The 23,508-nt window shown below is 37.6% G+C and overlaps 1 protein-coding gene and 2 long non-coding RNA genes across 3 annotated transcripts; all 3 read right to left on the minus strand.

The window, feature by feature from the left end:
* Positions 1-1,124: 1,124 nt before the first annotated feature.
* Positions 1,125-3,533, minus strand: LOC126588538 (uncharacterized). The gene is made up of 3 exons (XR_007611511.1): positions 3,379-3,533; positions 1,515-1,572; positions 1,125-1,196 (listed from the first exon to the last, which is right to left on the minus strand). It is a non-coding gene; the product is annotated as an uncharacterized LOC126588538 (long non-coding RNA).
* Positions 3,534-3,634: 101 nt separating this feature from the next.
* Positions 3,635-6,037, minus strand: LOC126588537 (uncharacterized). The gene is made up of 3 exons (XR_007611510.1): positions 5,584-6,037; positions 4,816-4,901; positions 3,635-4,633 (listed from the first exon to the last, which is right to left on the minus strand). It is a non-coding gene; the product is annotated as an uncharacterized LOC126588537 (long non-coding RNA).
* A 10,234-nt stretch (positions 6,038-16,271) lies between these two features.
* Positions 16,272-17,883, minus strand: LOC126588535 (probable polyamine transporter At3g13620). Its single transcript, XM_050253639.1, has one exon. The coding sequence runs from the start codon at positions 17,840-17,842 to the stop codon at positions 16,436-16,438; it is 1,407 nt and encodes a 468-aa protein (XP_050109596.1). The 5' UTR covers positions 17,843-17,883; the 3' UTR covers positions 16,272-16,435.
* Between the last annotated feature and the right edge of the window lie 5,625 nt (positions 17,884-23,508).

Raw genomic sequence — 23,508 nt, forward strand, 5'->3', positions numbered from 1 at the left:
TATTTAAAATTAAATACAAATGAAATCTGACGAAAACTGACCGCACAATGTACTATGAACGACTAGAAGGGATCTCCACAAAGTGGATCCATAGAGAATCCCCTCCTGAGTCACTATCCATCTTGAATGATTGAAAATAGCTACCACCATATATATATATACTAGCTTTCATGCACGCGCTCACGCGCGTGCATAAGTTATTTTTTGAATCATGGTGTGCTACGCGTGACTTACACATTTTAAATGTATTTATATGTGTAAATTGACAAAAAAAAAATCAAACATTTGAAGTAAATGATTAATCTTGGATATACTAAAAGAAACCATTTCTGTCCGGACTCAGTTCGCTGTCCACGACCAACCCTGCCGATTGATCATGTGCAATGGTTATGGGTGTAACCGTATTATTGAAAAGGTAGCACATGTTTGTTCCCCGATTTGATGTAGAACGCAAATCTTATATTTTCGTTCAATTGATAAAAGAGCTAGAATGTTTTTGTTACGTGAAATGGAATTAAATCTTAACGTATCGTAATCATGATTCATTTCTCATCACAAAAAGAATAGAGTAAAAATATATAGGTTAAGAGTTTACTGCATCTTTGAATACTGAAAGTAAGAATATAGAGAGGAATTTCAGTATAGAAAATTAAAAATACACATGCTAAGTAAAAGCTATCATCCTAAGATGCATTCAGAATAAATTTGATGTTTTTACATTGTATATGAACGTTTAAAAGCTGTGCAACAAAAGAAATAAAAAAACAAAATTTCAAAAATTATTGAAACAAAATTCAGCAACCAATTCCCCCAAAGGCCGGAAAAAGTGAGAATAGTGTACCAAGTCGATGTCCGAGTCATTATAGAGAGCTTCGGTCGTTGATTGTGCTTACTCGATTAAAAGATCTTGAAGAGAAAAGTAGGCATTTTCGTAACTATCCTGAGAAGTGAATTTGACATCCGAAATTGGAATTTCAAAACCCACCACAGAGGCAGCATATGAAAACAACAAAGAAGAAATCTAGTGAAAGTTATTTTCTGATCATTAGTATTCTAACAACCAAAGAAAACGAAAGCCTAAAGAGTTTATATCAATCACTTCATAGTGATGCTTACATTTTGTACCACTACTGATGAATCTTAATACATACTCCATTTCAAGGTCCTCATTAACACTTGATCTCTTTTAAGCCCACCTATTGAGAAAAAAAATAAACACAAAACTTATAACACTATTTGAACAAAAAGAGATTTCTTAATCAGACAAAGCTTCAAATTCATTTAATTATTTTATTAACAAAGCAATATTGGAACTTGCATTTGGTTCAAAGAAGTATGGTAAATTGATAAAGCAAAAGGAAACTAAAAACAGAATCTTTTCCATTCAAGTTTAAAAAGACAAAACAAAAAACATTTTTAAGCATCCAAACAATCATTAAACAAACAATAGACAATCTCATAATAAGAACACATTTAAAAGAAAAGTAATAAGTAAAAAAAAATAATGGTTTTACCTATAATCGATGTGCCGAACCCAGTTAGTGGGAAAATATTTTGTTGTTGTTGTTGTACCTATACTCCATGTGAGGAAAAAAGAGTGATTCAATTAATTCAAGTTCACGGGATCATATTTGCAACCAAAAACACAATAGCAAAGATCCTTCTCAAATAGTATAACACAATCAAATATACAAAACCCTCATAACTGTAACATCCCACATCCCATATCGCCCAGGGGAGTGGATCCTCTAAGCCTTATATGTACATTCCCATCTTTACCTAGCATGAGGCCTTTTGGGGCTCACTAGCTTTGGATTCCATAGGAACTCTGAAGTTAAGCGAGTTCGTGAGAGAAATCCCAGGATTGGTGACCTACTGGGAAGTTCTCGTGTGCAGAAACAAAACCATGAGGGTGTGGTCGGGGCCCAAAGTGGATAATATCGTGTTACAGCGGAGTCGAGCCTGGGAAGTGGTGAGGGCCTGGGTTGGGATGTGACAATTTGGTATCAGAGTCAATCATTGGCCGAAAGTGTGCCGACGAGGACGTTGGGCCCCTAAGGTGGGTGGATTGTAACATCCCACATCGCTCAAGGGAGTGGATCCTCTAAGCTTTATATGTACATTCCCATCTCTACTTAGCACGAAGCCTTTTGGGAGTTCACTGGCTTTGGATTCCGTAGGAACTCCGAAGTTAAGCGAGTTCACGCGAGAGCAATCCTAAGATGTGGTGGCGTCGAGCCCAAAGCAGACATTATCATGCTACGACAGAGTTGAGCTTAGGATGTGATGGGGACCTGGGCCACGCCATCACAGTTTTGTTTCTGGAAACTCACACGAGAACTTCCCAGTAGGTCACCCATCCTAGGATTGCTCTCGCGCGAACTCGCTTAACTTTGGAGTTCCTACGGAATCCGAAGCCAATGAGCTCCCAAAAGACCTCGTGCTAGGTAGAGATGGCAATGTACATATAAGGCTTAGAGGATGGTTGACCTACTAGGAAGTTCTCGTGTGAGTTCCCAAAAATAAAACCGAATGGGCGTGGTCGGGGCCCAAAGTGGACAATATCGTGCTACGATGGAGTCGAACCTGGAATGTGGTGGGGCCTGGGCCGGGATGTGACAATAACCTTCCATTTGCCTATCCAAATTTGACACCACACTTGTAGACGCACGACCAACAAATTACTGATTGATAATGTAAAGGCTTATTATTTACCTTAATTATTATTTTTTTCCATGTTGTCCAAGTCCAAATTATTTTCCCTGGATTAGCAGTGACAACCGCCTCTTTCGCAGAGAAACAGATTCTCTGCTTGTCTTGACAATGTTCCAACTTCTAATCAGAGTAAAACTCAAAGACTAAAAGAGACAGAGACGTGCTTATTCTCATTCACAAAACTACCCAGAGGGGTGCAAAGAGACACTTTCCAAGTTAAATCTTCAATTGTTCTAGTTCCCATAACTAAAAATTATCGCAGACAACCAAGAACGTAAATAGAGATTAGCATGCTTCTTAAACCAGTTCCATTTATCATATTTCCATTTTAGTGTACCAGCAAGGAAACGATAATATACTCTAAAATTAGCAGGTTACATAGAAATATAAATATTGTTTTCAATGAATTAATATGATTGCAAATGTAATAGCTCCATATATAGTGAGGTAGGAGAAATGATGGAAGATGCACCGAAATTTGAGGACCATAGCTTGAGAAGAGTCCATAGCACTGATCCATATATGGATATATTATTTTACATAGATCATTAGTTCAGGTTCCGAACAAAGAATCGATTTATCAGCAATTGTGACATTCATTATTCCTTAAAAGTTGTTATTCACAAATAAATAAATGAAAGTAATCGGAAAAGAAAGGTTTACCACAGGCTGGCTGAATATGAGCTCAAAATGACTAAATTATTTTCCCGACAATGATTGCAAGGTGATTGCTGCCTGTGACTTCTGTCTTCCCTTGACAACAATGTCATGAACTTGAGCTTAAAATAAATGTTGATAAGAGAATGTTTAACCCCTTTGCTAGAACTGAAAAATCAAGCAATAGCATCTATAACCCACTTTAATATTTGTGGTTGACTTCAAAGAATGAACTACTTTATAAACAGTTCAGATTTTTTATAAACACCTCTAGGTAACAAAAGTAGGACATTCTTCACGAATTAACTTTCTCAAATAGGCTGAATTTTCAAATTAAATTTGGCCAGTCGTTCACCAAAAAAGCAAATCCTCATTTTGATTAAAAAGTTGGGAAGCTACCTCGTATTTGGTTCAGAAGATATCATTGCCAAACATTTATAGAAGTTGGGGAGTTTTGGACACAATTCTCGTATGCTTGCCAAAGTAAAATGAGTTCAGATGTGTTAACATTTCACATACTGGTAAAAGCATTAGCCTTCAAATCCTTTTCAATCAACAAATATTGAAGTAAGAAAAATTCACCAAAAAAACAAAAGAAAAAAAAAACTCTATTAGGCAATTAACAGCTAAAACATACAAAAACATCAGAAAAATCACCAAAGCCAACTTTCAATCACTTAAAATTAAATCGAGAAATAGTATACTGTGGATATGGGTTGCAAGAGAAGTGAAGAGGAAAGTATCTTTGTTCCAGTGCACGACATGCTTCTTGATCTCTTCAGCTATTCCACCCGGCCTATTTCTCTTTGCACACATCGAAGAAAACAAAGAGTTATAGTGTTTCAATGAAGCTGAAGAGTTTGGAAAACCTCTCAATATCTTCTTCTCATCCAATCTCCGCCCTTGGATCTCATCGATAACCCAATTCCCTCCAGCAAGTTCCACAAAAAACAAAAAAAAAAAAAAAAGAAAAGAAAAAAGAAAAGAAATTTCAAATGAAAATCCATTTCTAAATCCAAAATCACAAAACTCCAATATTTGAACAAAAGAAAACCGCAAATCAATTTAAGTTTTTTTTTCGTTCATATACAAAATTAAGCATAATAAAAACTGAACCAAAAGTTTTAATTGCTTACCTACGTGAAGAGTATTTTAGAAAACATCTCCATTGGAGGCTGCTGCGACGCCCAGGCTTGACTTGGAATTAGTCGACTCACTGGACTTGGGTGCCCCAGGGCTCACTCCACTTATTTGCTTGGAGCTAAAGAACAGAACCAACACAAACATTGAAATAAAAAATTCATGAAATTTGTTTCTACTAATCTGTAATTCCGATTTGAGTTCGAATTCACAAGAAAAAAAAAACATCAATCCATGAAAAAAATTTAGCCATATGTAAAAGGAAATAAAGTGTGAAGAAGATGATTTCATTGGAGAGCTTACCTCTGGTTGCCGACTTGAACAAATCAAGCATCTGTAGCAGCCTTCATAAAGAGATTTGACGGAAGTGAGATAAACACCAAAGAAGTCTGAGAAAACATCAAAAATCAAAATCAGATGCCAAAAATACATAAAATTAAAACAATTAAAATATGGGTTTTATTAATCGGGTAGTGAATCACTGAAATACCATGACTGATGCTGAGAACTAAATCAAACAACAGTAAAATTTAAAACCCTACTTTATTAAGTTTTCCAACCACCAATCTCTAAATTGATTCTACTGACTTCCAATCCAAGAATATTAAAATTTTATTAGATTTGGCATATACCTAATGTCTAAGGGATGCAATCACATTGCTTGCAGCAACATAATAACATATACTTCAAAATTTCCTATTCTTGGCTTGAATTTAATATCACTTTTGTTTGGACTGCTATGAAACCACCACCAATCTCGAGCGAACACGGATCAACCCCTAACATTTCAACTTTTCCAAGATTTCAAAACTTCTATTTGCAGGCATCAATCACAAGATAAACACTAAAGAAGTCAATCGCTGAGAAAACATCAAAAACCAAAATCAGATGCCAAAAATCCGTAAAATTAAAAGAATTAAAATATGGGTTTTATTAATCAGGTAGTGAATCACTAAAATACCACGAATGATGCTGAGAGAACTAAATCAAACAACAGTAAAAATTAAACCCAACTTTATTTATTTTTTTAATTCGAAAAAAGAAAGAGGGTAATGATTTTTCTTCACATACCTCTCTAACCCAATGAAGGGCGCTCCTATAGTCCTTCAGCGAAAATATCTCTTATGGGTTCTTCCTTTACCTGCACACAAAAATTAAAAACCCACAAACCAAAAACTTAAAAAAAAAAACAATAAACTTTTTTTTTCTGCAGAGATTCTGACAGAGAAAACTGGAGAGAAAATTGAAGAGATGGGTAGAAAGATCGTCAGGAGAGGATAACTTTCTCTCCTGGGCCGAGACCAAATTCCGACAGGATTGGCTAAAATCAACAAAACTTCGCCAAAAAACCATCACTATTCTAGGCTCCCATCTATGAACACAATTGATTTTGAGGTGTGGGTATTATATCAAATGGAACAGGGTTCTGATACAAATCTATAGGCTCCAACCTTGCGCGATTTTGATGCCGTATGAAACAGTTACGATGAAATGAAGTTTTTGGAGTGGAAGAATGAAGGAGGAGGAGAAGATTTTGTTGAATTGTAATCTTATCTTGGCCCAAAGATAATGGATCTAGCCCATGCACAAAGAAAGATCCATGCACATGCAAGAGAATTCTAGCAAAGTTCAAGTTGGTGGAAGAGTCTAGAAGAATGGTGAGGATTCCACCAACATACAAGATTAATGTAGATAATTATAGCTTAGGAAGGTAGTGGAATTATCTAGATATCTCTAGCATGATGTTTCTATGCTTCTCCAAGGTTCCATCCATGCCTATAAAAGGAGAAGGCATCCACACAATTTGAAACAACCAAGAGAGCAAGTAGTGAGAAGTGAGAAGAAGCAACAAAGCCTCTAAGAGTATTTGAGTGTTTCCTCTTGTACTAAGTTTGTGAGTGAATAAAAATCTTGTGTAATACCTGGAATATTCTTTCCTTCTCTTGCCTATCAATTCCGCTGATTTACATTCTTCTTTGTGAGATAAACATCTCCAAAGTAGTGAAGTCTTTTTAAGCCCTAACAAAGTGGTACCAGAGCTATGGCTAGCAACGCTATGGCAGCCTTCCAAGTTCCAGTGCTCGACAACAACAACTTCGATAATTGGAGTATCAAAATGAAGGCCCTTTTGAGAGCACACGATGTATGGGAAGTCATGGAGAAAGGCTACACTGAGCCAGAAGATGAAGCTACTATGTCCCAACCCCAGAATGAGAGTTTGAAAGACTCAAGAAAGAGAGATAAAAAGGCTCTCTACCTCATCTACCAAGCATTAGATGACAATGGCTTTGAGAAGGTCTTAAGCGCAACCTCTGCCAAGGGAGAAGCTTCAAACCTCTTACAAATGAGTCAAACAAGTGAAAAAGGTTCGTCTTCAAGTATTAAAAGGTGAGTTCGAATCTCTACAAATGAAAGGGTCTGAATCAATCTCTAATTATTTCTCAAGAGTCTTAGCCGTTTCCAATCAATTTAAAATAAATGGAGAAAAGTTAGAAGATGTTAGAATTATGGAGAAGATACTACGCTCGTTGGACCCCAAGTTCGAGCACTTTGTTGTGACGATTGAAGAAACTAAAAACTTGGAAGAAATTAGTATAGAGCAATTAATGGGTTCGCTACAAGCATATGAAGAGAAACATAAGAAAAGGCAAGGGAATAATGAGCAGCTCCTCAAGACGCATGTCCAGCCAAAGAAGAAAGAAGAAAGCTTTGACAACGAGAGAAGCCAGTACGGAAGAAGTCGTGGTAGAGGTCATGGACGCAGACGTAAACGTGGTTGGAACTTCAATAACCATAGCAACTACGAAAGAGGAGAAATCTTAACAAAAGGTCGTGGAAGAGGACGCTTAAACTTGAGGTATGAAAAATCTCAAGTTCAATGCTACAATTGTCAAAAGTTTGGGCATTATGCTTGGGAATGTAGAGCTCCAAGCAACAGGCCTGATGAGAAGGTCAATTATATGAAAGAAGAGAAAGAAGATAATGGCGTTGTGCTACTAGCATGCAAGAACAATGATGGAGACCAAGACTATACATGATACCTTGACACCGGCGCCAGCAACCACATGTGCGGAAGAAGAAGCATATTCGTAGAACTCAATGAATCGGTGAGTGGCAACGTTTCTTTTGGAGACGAATCCAAAATACATGTCAAAGGAAAATGTAACATCCTAATTCCCCTGAAAAATGGCGGTCACCAATTAATTTCAAATGTCTACTATGTGCCCAATATGAAAAGCAACATTTTGAGCTTGGGACAACTCTTAGAAAAAGGTTATGATATTCACATGAAAACTTATAGCCTTTGTATTAGAGATGACAAAGGAAGATTAATTGCCAAGGTGAAAATGTCAAAGAATAATGTTGATGCACAAAACCGGAGGTCTTGGAACAACGTAAATTCGACTGTGAATCTGCAAGAAAGTAAATAACACAAGATGTATCGTGGTTCACCCTAATGTTTGGGCTACGTCCAGACTAATATTGTATTTCTAAGAGAGAGAGAGAGAGAGCTCTGAATATGAGTGTGAGAGCTTTGAGAGGATGAGAGGGCTTAAGGCCTAAGAGTTGGTATCTCCTAATGAGGAAAGTGATGAGTCATTTTATATAATAAGGGCTCCTCACTTATTACATATTTACCCCTTCCTTTATTACATAATTACATTTGAGTCCCCCGAGTATTTATACGAGATCTAAATATGGAGGCCCTAAGTATGGTACAAACAGTAGTCCTCCAAGTCTTCAGTCAAGAGAATCTTTTGGCTGGAGACTTGAAATTCAGTCTATGTGTGGGCCGAAGTAACTAGATGTCGTCCTGAACTGATATTTGATATGAGGTGGTGCTCAAAGTGAAATGATGCTCAACTAGAAGTAGCACATGTTGCGAGGCTGCTATGCTTGTGACTTGCCTTGGTTGGCTCGGTTTATGGCGTTGATGGTGAGGGAGTCCCTTTTATAGAATAAGGGCTCGCTTCTCATTACAAAAATGATGGGTTATGGTTGGTGCTGGCGGCGAGGCGGTTGCTTAGCTGGCGGCGATGCTCTCTGATAAACGTGAGGGAGTTCCTTTTATAAAATAAGGGTTCACTCCTCAATACATGAATAATGGGTGCTCTCTAATGAAAGTGAGGGGGTCCCTTTTATAGAATAAGGGTTCGCTCCTCAATACATAAGTGATGGGTTAGGAGTGATGCTCACGGTAAGGCGGTTGCTCAGCAAGCGGCGATGCTCTCTAATGATGATGAGGGGGTCCCTTTTATAAAATAAGGGATCGCTCCTCAGTACATGAATAATGGGTGCTCTCTAATGAAAGTGAGGGAATCCCTTTTATAGAATAAGGGATCGCTCCTCAATACATAAATAATTGGTTAAATCTCCCAAGTATTTTTCATGAGGCCCAGTTGAGCACCCATTATTCATGGGTTAGGAGTGATGCTCGCGGTAAGGCGGTTGCTCAGCAAGCGGCGATACTCTCTAATAATGATGAGGGGGTCCCTTTTATAAAATAAGGGATCGCTCCTCAGTACATGAATAATGGGTGCTCTCTAATGAAAGTGAGGGAATCCCTTTTATAGAATAAGGGCTCGCTCCTCAATACATAAATAATGGGCTAAATCCCCCAAGTATTTTTCATGAGGCCCAGTTGAGGCCCAGTTGAGGCCCAATATATGGTGCATATTGTAGTCCCCCAAGTCTTCGGTCAATAAAGTCTGTTGGCTGGAGACTTCAAATTGAATCCATGTATGGGCCAAAGTGGCGGTTGTTCGGAAGCGTTATTTGTATACCCTGCACTAAAGTTTTGTAGGTGAAGCTTTGCAAGTGAAGCTTTGAAGGTAGAGCTCTGTAAATGAAGCTTTCGAAGTTGAAGCTTTTGTAAATGAAGATTTTGAAGCTAGAGCTCTGTAATTGAAGCTTTTTGAAGCTAGAGCTCTGTAATTGAAGCTTTTTGAAGCTAGAGCTTTGTAAATGAAGCTTTTGAAGATAGAGCTCTGTAATTGAAGCTTTTTGAAGCTAGAGCTCTGTAAATGAAGCTTTTGAAGCTAGAGCTTTGTAAATGAAGCTTTTGAAGCTAGAGCTCTGTAATTGAAGCTTTTTGAAGCTGATTGACATGAGTGATGCTCATGAATGTTTATGTTGATTGACATGAGTGATGCTCATGGATGTTGACATGAGTGATGCTCATGAATGCTCATGAATGTTTATGTTGATTGACATGAGTGATGCTCATGGATGTTGACATGAGTGATGCTCATGAATGTTTATGTTGATTGACATGAGTGATGCTCATGAATGTTGACATGAGTGATGCTCATGAATGCTCATGAATGTTTATGTTGATTGACATGAGTAATGCTCATGGATGTTGACATGAGTGATGCTCATGAATGTTGACATGAGTGATGCTCATGAATGTTTATGTATGATTGATATGAGTGATGATCATGAATGTTTATGTATGATTGATATGAGTAATGCTCATGTATAATTCGAAGTACTGGGCGTACTTTTGATCACCTGGTTGGTGGTAATAACGGCAGGTTACCGAATAATTTTGGAGTACTGGGCGTACTTTTAATCACCTGGTTGGTGATAATAACGGCAGGTTACCGAATAATTTTGGAGTACTGGGCGTACTTTTGATCACCTGGTTTATGCTATTTTGGGCTTATGAGCCTTCGCCCTCCATAACATGCCAGCCCATTTATTTTGGGCTTTGCCGTTTTTTTTTACCCTCTGATAGGGTTTATATAGATGTTTCTGAAAGATAAGAAAAATAAATTACATCATTTAAAACTACTGTTGCAGAAGGTGGGTATGGCAGATGGTTGGATAATGGGATAGTACCTGCACAATTGAAGGTTAGGTAGTGGTATGGCAGATGGCTGCAGAAGCTTTTGCTTTTACTTTTTCTTTTCCTTTCTACTTTTCCTTTTCTCCTCGCTCATTCTCTGTCCACCCATGTTGCTTTGTAAGGTATCTTTTACTTGCAAACCACTTGCTTTTCTTAGACAGCCTGGTCGTGCCCATCACTTCTCATTTTTCTTTTTCTTTTTCTCTTTTCCTTTTGCTTTCCACTGCGTCTCTGTCTCTGTCTGTGCGCTGCCAGTTTCAGAGTAGGTTCCTCCTGCTGCTTATCCATGTTACTGTTCTCACTAGAAATGTGAATACTTGCAGCCTGCTTGAATCGGACTCCGGTAGCTTTCCGGCCAAAGTTTAGCGGCAGCGGCGGCGTGAATATCAAACCTGGCGGTTGTGGTCTACTTAATCTGATCACGGTGATCATCTTCTGCATCTTCAAATTTACGTTGCTTTGCTATTTTCACATTCTGAACAAACTACAAATGTTGAAGACTTGATGGGTGGAAAATTAGTCGTGCCGGCAAAGAAGTATAATTACACATCTCCTAATGATGTAGAGCCTTCCTTTCTGTTGTCTAAGATACCCCCAAGCCTTTTGCATGAAACACTATTTTTCTTGCTGGACTAATTAGCTTCCATGCCTGAACTACTAAGTTTCATATCTCATATACGTGAACTTGACTAGGAGTTCAATCTAAGCTCCATATTTGTTGAAGTTGACACGCCACTAGTAAGCGCTATTAGCAATGAATTCATATTCCAGTTACCTGTAAGAATTGAAACTTACATATCCGTCAATTTTCAATTGTGCAGGGACGCTGTCGCACCAGGAGCAGTGCTTTTTCTTCCTCTAATTGCAACAACATTTGAAACTTTGTTTCTTCATCTAGCTTCAGTCCTGCTATATCGACCTCCTTGCATGCCCTCGTACTCTTTTTCCAGCCTCGCAAAAACCATATCGGCCTTCTTACTACCACGCCACAGGCTGCAAGTTTTGTAAATAAAGATGCATGTTTTGAAAGTGATTTCTTGGGCATGTGATGCTCCCTTTTTACTCCCTCTCTCTGTGAATTGCTCGCGGTCCTACTGGATGATTCCGATGGGTAGGTTTTGAGAGCGATTTCTGTTTTGTCAAAGCCAAAAGGTGATTGGACGATTACCATGAATGCGATTACCATGGCTGTTTTGGACGATTACCATGAATGCGATTACCATAGCTACTTTCGGTCATATTCTTTTTTCTTCTGCTGTGCCCCGAAAGCTCCAACCACCGTGATACTGACAGTAGATTCACTTTTATTGACATTAAAGACGGTCGTGTCTTTAGATTCCTTCGAAGACGGAGCTGAAAACAACCCATTTTCCAGTTTCTTGTGGAAACCCATCTTCCCGTGCATTAGATTGGACGAAAAGCTTAAGAACAGAGAAAGGAGATGATAAAATTAAGAGAAAGCAAAGCAGAAGGAGCTTGCCTTTGAGGGAGTTCATTGCTTGCCGCCATTGGAGCTTCACACAAGCTGTTCAGCTGAGCTTGGAGACTTTTATGCTTTCAGTCGCTATTGTTTCAGTTTCGCCATTGTAGCGCATGGGAGATTCAGATCGGCGGTAGGTTTGGATCTGCGATTCGAAGGATTTGGAATCGAGTTTTTGAGGAATCTGGCGATGGTGGTTCGGCCGAATGAGGACGGTTAGCTGAGAGACCGTTTGCTAGGAACAGGGTTTGAAGTAGTCCACCTGAATCCAGGAATGTAAATGCTCCGACACCGAAAACCAGAACCGACGAGATGAAAATTACGGCGAAGCACACACACACACACACACACTCATTTTGGTGGCCATATTCTCAAAGAATCCAGATTTCTAGAGACGAAATCGATGTCGCAGTTGTGAATTGAAATGCAGAAAAGCTATTGTTTGTAGATGACAAGATGTACGTGTGGAGAAAGCAACGGGCATGGAGAGAGAGCAGAGAGGGTTTGGAATGCGTGTTGTGGAGGTTGCGGAGAGTAAGAGAGAGATAGAGAGATATAGGACTGGTTTCTTGGGTTTTTCCGGGAAAGCTTTGGGTTGTTGGGTTTTTGCAGATTTTGCAGATTCACGGTGGAGGTGAAAAATGAAAGAGAACCGACATAGTTTTTTTGTATCGATTCCCACAGACGGTGCCAAATGTTGATGCACAAAACCAGAGGTCTTGGAACAACGTAAATCCAACCGTGAATCTGCAAGAAAGTAAATAACACAAGATGTATCGTGGTTCACCCCAATGTTTGGGCTACATCCATACTAATATTGTTTTTCTAAGAGAGAGAGAGAGCTCTGAATATGAGAGTGAGAGCTTTAAGAGGATGAAAGGGCTTAAGGCCTAAGAGTTGGCCTCTCCTAATGAGGAGAGTAAAGAGTCATTTTATAGAATAAGGGCTCCTCACTTATTACATATTTGCCCTTTCTTTTATTACATAATTACATTTGAGTCCCCCGAGTATTTATACAAGATCTAAATACGGAGGCCTTAAGTATGGTATAAACAAATAGAATGTTTCCTATGAATATTCAAAATGATGTTGCAAAGTGCCTCAAAACATGTTACAAAGACACATCCTGGCTTTGGCATCTTCGTTTTAGGCATCTTAACTTTGGGGGACTGGAGTTATTATCCAAGAAGGAGATGGTGAGAGGCTTACCGTGCATCAATCGCCCTGATCAAGCTTGCGAAGGATGTTTACTTGGGAAACAGTTCAGGAAAAGCTTTCCAAATGAGTCGACCACAAAAGCCGAGAAGCCACTCGAGCTCATTCACACCGATGTGTGCGGTCCAATAAAACCAAGCTCTTTGGGTAAAAATAATTATTTCTTTCTCTTCATTGATGATTTTTCAAGAAAAACCTGGGTATATTTCTTGAAGAAAAAATCATAAGTCTTTGGAGCATTCAAGAAATTCAAAGTAGAAAAGGAGAGTGGTTACAAGATCAAAGCCATAAGATTTGATCAAGGAGGAGAATTCACTTCAAAGGAATTTCAAGAATTCTATGAAGCTAATGGAATTCGTCGACCTTTGACAGTTCCAAGATCCCCTCAACAAAATGGTGTGGTGGAAAGAAAAAATCGAACTATCATTGACATGGCTCGAAGCATGCTCAAAAGCAAGAGATTGCCTAAGGAGTTCTGGGCAGAAGCTGTAGCATGTGTTGTCTACCTATCCAATCGATCTCCAACAAGAAGTGTGTGGGGAAAGACTCCGCAAGAAGCATGGAGTGGAAGAAAACCAGGTATCTCTCATCTAAGAGTTTTTGGAAGCATAGACCATGTACATGTACCAGACGAGAGGAGAACCAAACTTGACGATAAAAGTGAAAAGTTCATCTTCATCGGCTATGACTCAAATTCAAAAGGCTATAAGCTGTATAATCCAAACAATGGGAAAACAGTGATCAGTCGAGACGTGACGTTCGATGAAGAAGGAGAATGGGATTTTGTCTCCTATGCAGGTGATCTTCACTTCTTTCCTCAATTTGAAGAAGATAATGAACAAGGGATGATGGAGCAAGCAAGAGAGGTTCAAGAAAAATCCACTACTCCACCTGCTTCACCAACATCAAACAATCATGACAATTCACCAGCATCAACATCATCAAGTGGGAATCTAAATGAAGGAGAAGTACCACGCACAAGAAGTCTACGAGATCTTTATGAGGTAGCTGAAAGACTTGATAATCCTACATTTTTTTTGTCTCTTTGCTGATTGTGAACCAGTAGACTTCCCAGAAGCAATGCAAGATATTAAGTGGAGGAAAGCAATGGATGAAGAAATTGAAGCAATCCAGAAGAATGATACATGGGAACTCGTTATTCTTCCGAAAGGACACAAAGCCATCGGAGTCAAGTGGGTGTACAAGACAAAGAAAAATGCCAACAGAAAGGTCGAAAGATACAAGGCGAGATTAGTGGCGAAGGGCTATAGTCAAAGAGTCGGAATCGACTATGATGAGGTATTTGCACCCGTTGCTCGGTTCGAAACTATACGATTACTAATTTCTTTGGCAGCTCAAAACAAATGAAAGATTTAACAAATAGATGTGAAGTTCACTTTCCTAAATGGAGTCCTTGAAGAAGAAGTCTACATTCAGCAACCGTCAGGCTATGAAATCAAAGGGCATGAAGACAAAGTTCTGAAGCTGAAGAAAGCCCTCTATGGGTTAAAACAAGCACCACGAGCATGGAATAGTCGCATCGATAAGTACTTCCAAGAAAACAACTTCATCAAGTGCCCTCATGAACATGCTCTCTACGTCAAAGTCAATGATGAAGATATTCTGATTGTGTGCTTATATATGGATGATCTAATCTTCACCGGAAGTAATCCAAGCATGTATGAAGAGTTCAAGAGAGTGATGACCAAATAATTCGAGATGACCGACATCGGGCTGATGGCATACTACCTAGGCATTGAAGTCAAGCAGAACGAAGAAGGCATTTTCATCTCCCAAGAAAGCTACACAAAGGAGATATTGAAAAAGTTCAAAATGAATGACTGCAAGCCCATAAGCACACCAGTGGAGTGCGGAGTTAAACTAACCGAGCATGACGAAGGAGTAAGTGTAGATCCAACATTTTTCAAGAGTTTAGTTGGAAGCTTGCGCTACTTGACTTGCACAAGACTAGATATTCTCTATGTTGTCGGATTAGTCAGTCGCTACATGGAGAATCCCACAACTACACATTTGAAGACAGCCAAAAAAATTCTTCGACATCTTAAAGGTACTGTTAACTTTGGCTTGTTCTATTCAAGTTCTGATAACTACAAACTTGTTGGGTATAGTGACAGTGATTGGGCAGGAGATTCCGACGATAGAAAAAGCACTACTTGATTTGTGTTCTTCATGGGAGACACTGCATTCACATGGATGTCGAAGAAGCAACCGATTGTCACTTTCTCTACTTGTGAAGCTGAATACGTAGCTGCTACCTCATGTGTCTGTCATGCAATCTGGCTGAGAAACTTGCTAAAAGAATTAAGCATGCCACAAGAAAAGCCAACAGAGATCTATGTTAACAACAAGTCTGCAATAGCTCTACCAAAGAATCCAGTATTCATTGACAGGAGAAAACACATAGATACCCGCTATCATTGCATAAGAGAGTGTATTGCAAGAAAGGATGTGCAAGTGGAATACGTGAAGTCACAAGACCAAGTCGCCGACATATTCACCAAACCACTCAGGCAAGAAGACTTTGTCAGATTGAGGAACACAATCAACGTCACAAGACAAGATTAAGGGGGGATGCTGAATTGTAATCTTGTTTTGGCCCAAAGATAATGGATCTAGCCCATGCACAAAGAAAGATCCATGCACATGATAGAGAATTCTAGCAAAGTTCAAGTTGGTGGAAAAGTCTAGAAGAATGGTGAGGATTCCACCAACATACAAGATTAATGTAGATAATTCTAGCTTAGGAAGGTAGTGGAATTATCTAGATATCTCTAGCATGATGTTTCCATGCTTCTCCAAGGTTTCATCCATGCCTATAAAAGGAGGAGGCATCCACACCATTTGAAACAACCAAGAGAGCCAGTAGTGAGAAGCGAGAAGAAGCAACAAAGCTTCTAAGAGTGTTTGAGTGTTTCCTCTTGTACTAAGTTTGTGAGTGAATAAAAATCTTATGTAATACCTTGAGTATTCTTTCTTTCTCTTGCCTATCAATTCCACTGCGTTACATTCTTCTTTGTGAGATAAACATCTCCAAAGTAGTGAAATCTTTTTAAGCCTCAACAAGCTCGATATGTATTCATTCATTTCTTTATATATAATTACAAAAGATGAGGTTGTTACACTTGAAAGATAAATACATATATTTGAATCAAATACAAAAGTATTTGAAAGAGTTGTGTGGATGATGGACTGTGTTGTTACATAACACTGAGAATATTTGAGATGGAACCAATCTTTTCTGTTGCGGATTGCAGCGGGAAGATTTTGTTTGAATTGGTGGTGCTGACGTGGAATGATCTTTAGGGTTTGTAGAATTCTCTGAATCAGGCTTATCACTAACAAGCAATTTCTGGTTGTCATCCTTCTTCAACGTCAATAGTACCGAACACACAAAATTTCTTCGACTTGCAAAATTTCATTAAAAAGTACCATCCGATCCCCGCCACGGTCATCAAACCGCTGACCAAGCACACAGTCTTGGTATCAATAGCCATAATAAAGACCAAAAACCCTGATGGAATCAAGCACATGATCACCAAACCTGGCATCCTCATCGGAACCCAAAAAGGCCTCTTCAATGTCGGCGACTTCCTCCTCAACCAAAGAAAAGCTGAAAATTCCAATAGCATTCCCAAACTATACAAGAAATTTCCAGATGAAACATTATCTGTAAAGTTCATGAAGGAAACTCCAAGAGTGATCACTATGGAAAATAAAATTCCGACCCACGGGGTGTTAAACCTCTTGGACCGAAGAGCGAAAAACTTAGGCAAGAACCCTACATCCGCCATACCGAGAAGTTGGTAACTGCAACTGCTTAGTTGTGCTTCGAAAAGTCCAATCCCTGATAACACTGCACCAACTTCAATCCAACACTTCAACCATTTTCCAGCGATCATTTCAGCAGCCACGGCATGAAATCCAGAATCCCATTTAGTTTGTTCCACATCGACCGAACCAATCACAGCGAAAAGTGGGAACAAGTACGCCGAGCAAGTAAAGATCACTGCCACGAAAAGAGCCACCGGAAAAGTTTTCTGGGGGTTATCTACTTCCCCAGCAAAAGTACTCGCGGTGTCCCAAAAATTTAAATTCCAAAAGAGGGTGTTGAAGAACTTGTTCCAATCTTTCTTCACACCCTTCTGCCCGAGACTCAACCAACGGTGAGGATGAATCTTCGGAATGGCAATCAAAGACATCAAAATAAAAGGTGAAAGTGTAGCGATACCGAGAAGAACAGCAGCATATCCAACAATAGTTAAACCGGTATAGTTTACGAAAGAAAGAATCAGAGTTGGAACAGACATTGCAAGATATCTAGGCCAACCGGATTTGAAAGCAGGGATTATCTTGTCCATATAATCAATGCAAAGAACCGGAAATGCTGCGAGGTTGATGACGCCGCAGAGAAACTTCCAGGTTCCCATCAAAGAGCCCCAGAAAGGGCCGAAAGCGCGGTCTGCCCAGATGACAAAACCGCCATTTCCTGGGAAGGCGGTGGAGAGCTCGGCAGTGATGAGAGCTTCCGGGACACTCCAGATGAATGGGAAGATGAGGAAGCCGAGAATGGCGAAAAAGGGTCCGGCGGCTTGTACTGCAGGCTCTTCCCCATCAGGGCCGCCGGCGACTTCGAAGTAGATGAGAAAGATAAGAGGGATGAGGGTGAGTTTCTTTCGGTTTGTGGCGGCGGTTGTGGTGGTTGCGGTGGTGGTGATGGGAAGGTCCTGATGAACCATTGGAGTTCTTGGAGGAGAAGGTTCCATAGTGAACTCTTGGTTTTGTGGCTCGTGTGATAGTTTGATGAATCAAACTTCGGCCTGTATCTAACTTAAAAAGAAGGTGGAGTCCTATTGGGGATCTTTTATTTTTTTTTTTTTTAGGGTTATTTAGATATCGACCATTGCAAGTTGCAACTCTTATTTCTTTGACAAAAACCCATTTAATTATAAACATCCAAATAAAACTCAATTTTGAAAATGACTGCAAAGTAAAAAAATAATGGGAAATTTTATTTAAGCCCTTCTAACCTATTTATACACCCAACTTACTCTTTGCACCCATTTGATTTTTAACTAAACTATTAATATCTCTTTAAACCCAAATTTAATACCTAATATACCCCCCATAAACTCAATTCAATATGTGGATTTATTTTTATACCCATTGGATTTTTAACTCAGAAGTTACTGCTATGGCACTTGACTTCTGATAGTAAAGGGGTTACCTCCTCCTTAAACTTGTCCTCCTTCTCTTCGTAACTGGACAAATAAACTATTTCTACCTTCATATTAAAAAATGAAGTACCAGAGACAATAGGCTTTGACTAATAAGAACATTATACAAAGCAAACATGACCAGAGAGTAGAGAAGAATAACTTATATTCTTAGTCCTAGTATCGAGGAAACAACTAAGCAAGATAATGCAAAGGAATCATGGATACTAGGTCCTTTCACACCGGACATTTTTTCATCATAGGTAAGCAGTAATTCAAAAGGAGGTTTAATGTATAAACATATGGGAATAAGGATTGGTATGATATTCTGCAGACTACTATACTAGGGTTGGACTTGAAGGCAAGAAATCACTAGAATTTCAGTATTGATTCTGGAATTTGGGGCAGCAATTGCTCCATAATTTTTTTTTGTGTCATGGCGATTAAGCCAAAGGCTATCAACAAAATATGAGGAGTAAACATATGCTTCTGTTGTTGTTTGTTTTAGCCGGAAGGTAGGATGCTTCTGTTGTATTTGTTGAAAAAAAATTACAGTAAAGTAACTTCTACACTCTAAAAAATTGAAATCAAACAAACAAAAAATTCATAAATTGAGTCATACCTTGGTTGAAGGATTCAAAACTTCAAAATCACCATCCATCAATAAAAAAAACTTATTTTTTCTGTATGAGAGCTATTAGGTTTTTAGCCAAAATAAACGTAGGATAAACAAAGAGTGATCGTAGGGTTTAATTATAGTGTTTGGGTTTATTGATAAATTTGAGTTTTATTATTAATTTCATTTTGTACTTAATAGTAATTATGCAATAGGATAAAATAGACAATTAACATTTGAAATTTAAGTTGGGTGTAAAAAAAGGTTAAATGGTTTAAACAAAATTTCCCAAAAATAATTGACCTATTATTACAAAATATTTACAAATTGTACCACAATATTCAAAATAAATCAATAAATGTTATTACTCACCTTAATTACAATGAACAAATAATTATGCACATATTATTACCCCTACAACACACACACACACACACACACACACACACATATATATACGTTCAAATGTATATAGTACACCCATTTGCAATAAACTAATTTGGTAGTAGGGAAGGTAAATTTCTTACTCTAATAGGATTACAACTCTAATATGATAATATCTAGTCTCAGAGATATGATAGAACCTCATAAAGATATCTCAAATGTGTTAGGATTTATACAATCACATTCTTAATCTAATAGGACTGCAACAAAAACTACATTCTTGAGTTTTCAAAATTTGGCCTTGAATTTTTACTTTTTTATTTTTTGAAAAACTAAAAGTAGTTACCAAACACGATTTCAGTTTTCTATTTTAAAAAAAAAATTAAAAACTAAAAATGAAAAAACTAAAAAATGAAATGATTATGAAATGTCCCCTTAAAATATGAGAGTTCCTCCCCCCAACATACCCAAGTATTTCTTATATGTACCTAAATGTTGACGACCTCAACGTATTTTAGTAAGCCTAATCAAGCACCGTTCACACACTTTCTCAATTTAATTCCAGAAATATGCATATCAATATAATCGCACCGAAACGACTGATCATATTATTTTCCAACAAAAAGACGAAGTGTTCCTCCCCCCAACGTACCCAAGTAATTTCTGATATGTACCTAAATGTTGACGACCTCAACGTATTTTAGTAAGCCTAATTAAGCACCGTTCACACACTTTCTCAGTTTGATTCCGAAAATATTCATATCAATGTAATCGCACCGAAATGACTGATCATATTATTTTCCAACAAAAAGACGAAGAGTTCTTTCCCCCCATGTACCCAAGTAATTTCTACCTAAATGTTGACGACCTCAACATATTTTAGTAAGTCTAATCAAACACCGTTCACATACTTTCTCAATTTGATTCCGAAAATATACATATCAATATAATCACACCGAAATTACTGATCATATTATTTTCCAACAAAAAGACGAATCTTGGGCCCATTGATGGGCAATTTGCAAAATATATTCCACCAAAACACTTGCAATAAACTAATTTTGTCAGATTTGTACAATGCCTCTGTCCTGTTCACACCAGTCCCCTTTCTACTATATGTTGATATAAAGTTGATAGACAAAATTTTATTTATTTTTTAAATGTAAAAATTGAAAATAAAATGATTATAAAAATTAGTGACGGGACCCAAAATTTAAGCTCATTACAATCGTGATAAAGGAGATATTGTAACATTTTTAATTACATATAATTCATGATTGATTCTTATATTTTGAACTCATTATTGTACGATATCATTAGAGAAGTGTTATTTGATTCAAAATGTATAATATGGATTTAGTATAATTTTTTTAATAATTAGAACAAATTAATTTACTTCCCAATTCATGCAAAATATATATATATATATATATATATATATATATATATCACAAAAAAGGTAAACTTTTTGTATGATATGGATACAATTAATGCAATACAACAGTTTATATATTTTATTTCACTTTTTCTACAACTTTTAATTTGGAATCAATTTAGGGATTTGAGAAAGTGGCATGAGTGTAAATAAATTGTATTAGTAGATCAATAGTGTTTTGATGTGGCTGCAGATTTTAAATTTAAGCTTTTATTGGACATTTATATGTAGATAGGTTTTTATCTAGAAATCATAAATTGTAAAGGCCAAAATCTAAATCACCCTATGTTTTTTTACTCATAGTTGCGTTATGTTTTCACTTTAATCTCATTCGTCAGGTAAGTTGATCCATTTTTTGCACATGTTCTTTTGAACAAATTCTAAGTTCAAATGGATTCTACATTATTTAATGCACTTGACTAACATTGCTAACATAATGAGACGAGAATGATATGGGAATATATCATAGAAAAGGCACTGGTGTGAACATTGCACTGTACATATCTGACAAAATTAGTTTATTGCAAATTGCCGGTCAACGGGTACAAGATTAGTCTTTTTTTCTTTTCTTTTTTGGGGTAAATAATATGGGAATATGATCCTTGTTGGATTCTTTGCGGGGATATGGATGATCAATCAATTGTGTTTATTCATCGTAAATTTTACGGCCAGAAATCATTTTTAATGTTTTATTTTAATTAAATATAAATAATACTTAATAAAAACCGATCGCACGATGTACGATGAATGGATACGATGTATTAATCCTCAAAATCCCCACAAAGAAGATTCGAAAATGATCCTCATCCAATAATATGAGTCATTTCAGTGCAATTATATTATATGCATATTTGTGCAATCAAATTGAGAAAGTGTATGAAGTAAGAACGATGCTTATTTTAATACGCCGATGTCGTCAGTATTTACGTACATGTTTAAGATCACTTGGGGTATGTTGGAATTTTCAAAATTTAAGGTGCGGTTCGGTCATTAGCGGAGGGAAGGGGGGTCAAATGGGTTGACGTGACCTAAATTTTTGCTACTGATCCCATCCAACAATTAGGTTCAGCTTAAGTTTTACGTACATGTTTAAGATCACTTGGGGTATGTTGGAATTTTCAAAATTTAAGGTGCCGTTCGGTCATTAGCGGAGGGAAGGGGGGTCAAATGGGTTGACGCGACCTAAATTTTTGCTACTGATCCCATCCAACAATTAGGTTCAGCTTAAGTTTTACGTCTTTGTTGTTATAAAAATATCAAAGTTAGAGAGATAACCTTTATAGTGAGTGGAACGAAACAGAGGTAAAATATCACACTGTAATTAAAACACAAGGAGATGGCAAATTAAAGAGGGAGGAATGGATGATATTATTGATCTGTTTGTTTTCTATCTGTTTTTCCGTGCGTTGTTTGTTGTAGTTGGAGCGCTCTATTTATAAAGCGGCTCCATACACACAATTTCTTACAATTTGAAAATTTACATCCCATATTTTGACAAACACACATTTTGTTTCCATAGTCTATGTCAACATTCATGAACATTGACAATAACAATGCCATTGTTGAATATCATCCTGCACACACTTTGAATAATCTTCCAATATCTGTATGGGCATTCACTTCTCACCAGTATTTTCAACATTTGTGCTTTTGATTTCTTATTGGAAATTTTCAAACACTCTATTAATCAATAGTCTTTCACAAACGTTGGTGTATTTGTTTATGACAATCAAATTAATAGTTGTGAATGCTTGACTGGAAAGAGTCAAACTAATTATTGTTTGCTCCCTAAATCCGCCATGGTGCCTTGCGGGCAAGCCGAGGATTTACTTCACATACGAGATTGGTGGGTGCGAGCGTGCCACTACTAGATGCCGCTAGTAGACGGGATTTGAATGATTGAGGTTGCGCCTTTTGACTTCAAATCAAGAGATTGTGTCATTTGAGTGGGAGTTGCTCAAATCAAGGTTCTGTGTTTGCCTTAAAAATAAGGACTTTACTTATATGGAGAGATAGAACAACATGTAAATGACAAAAGAAAGTGAATGACTAATATTGTAGATTGCTTATAAATTAAATGACTGAAGATGAGTTGTACATGAAAACTACAAAGGAAATCGATACTGCAAGTGAGCAGCATAGCTAATAAACTAGACAAAAGATGGCTTTTGTGAGGGCTGATCCCGAAAGGGATGAAGGTTTGGGCTGACTACAGCTTCATTGAAGGCAAATCTAGCTTTGAGCAGAGTTTGTGCTTGTATTTGTTTGTTTGATTGAGTGTCTCTAATCTTTGTGTTTGGGCTCCTTTAAATAGAGATCTGGAGGAAACCCCCTGCTGAAGACACTGCATCTGCCCGAAAGAAACTTGGGTAGTTTGTATTTCATTTGCCAACTTGCATGGAGAAATAATTGTAGACATCGAAATTTCGGTAAAATAAATGTTGATCAATAATTAAAATTTCAATGTTTATGTGTCACATAAATTTTACACATAGCATGTGACTAAACGATAAATCAAAATAAATCTGAAAAGTCATCAAACAGGACACGTGTCAACACCTGGCAGAAATGATTTATTTCATCTAATTATTTAAATCCAAAAAAATCAAGTTTTGGAATTCTATAAATAGGAGGCCAAGGCATTCATTTTGGGAGACCAATTCATAACCAATTCACCTCATACCACAACCTTGAAGCTTTGAAACTCAAAAGCTCCCAAGCAAATCCCGAAGGATCAAGAGAGCTCTCTTCGTTCTTCGTCAAATCCTCATTCAAAATCAA

This window comes from Malus sylvestris, chromosome 11 (assembly GCF_916048215.2).
Source record: "Malus sylvestris chromosome 11, drMalSylv7.2, whole genome shotgun sequence".
In the NCBI taxonomy this organism is placed as follows: domain Eukaryota; kingdom Viridiplantae; phylum Streptophyta; class Magnoliopsida; order Rosales; family Rosaceae; genus Malus; species Malus sylvestris.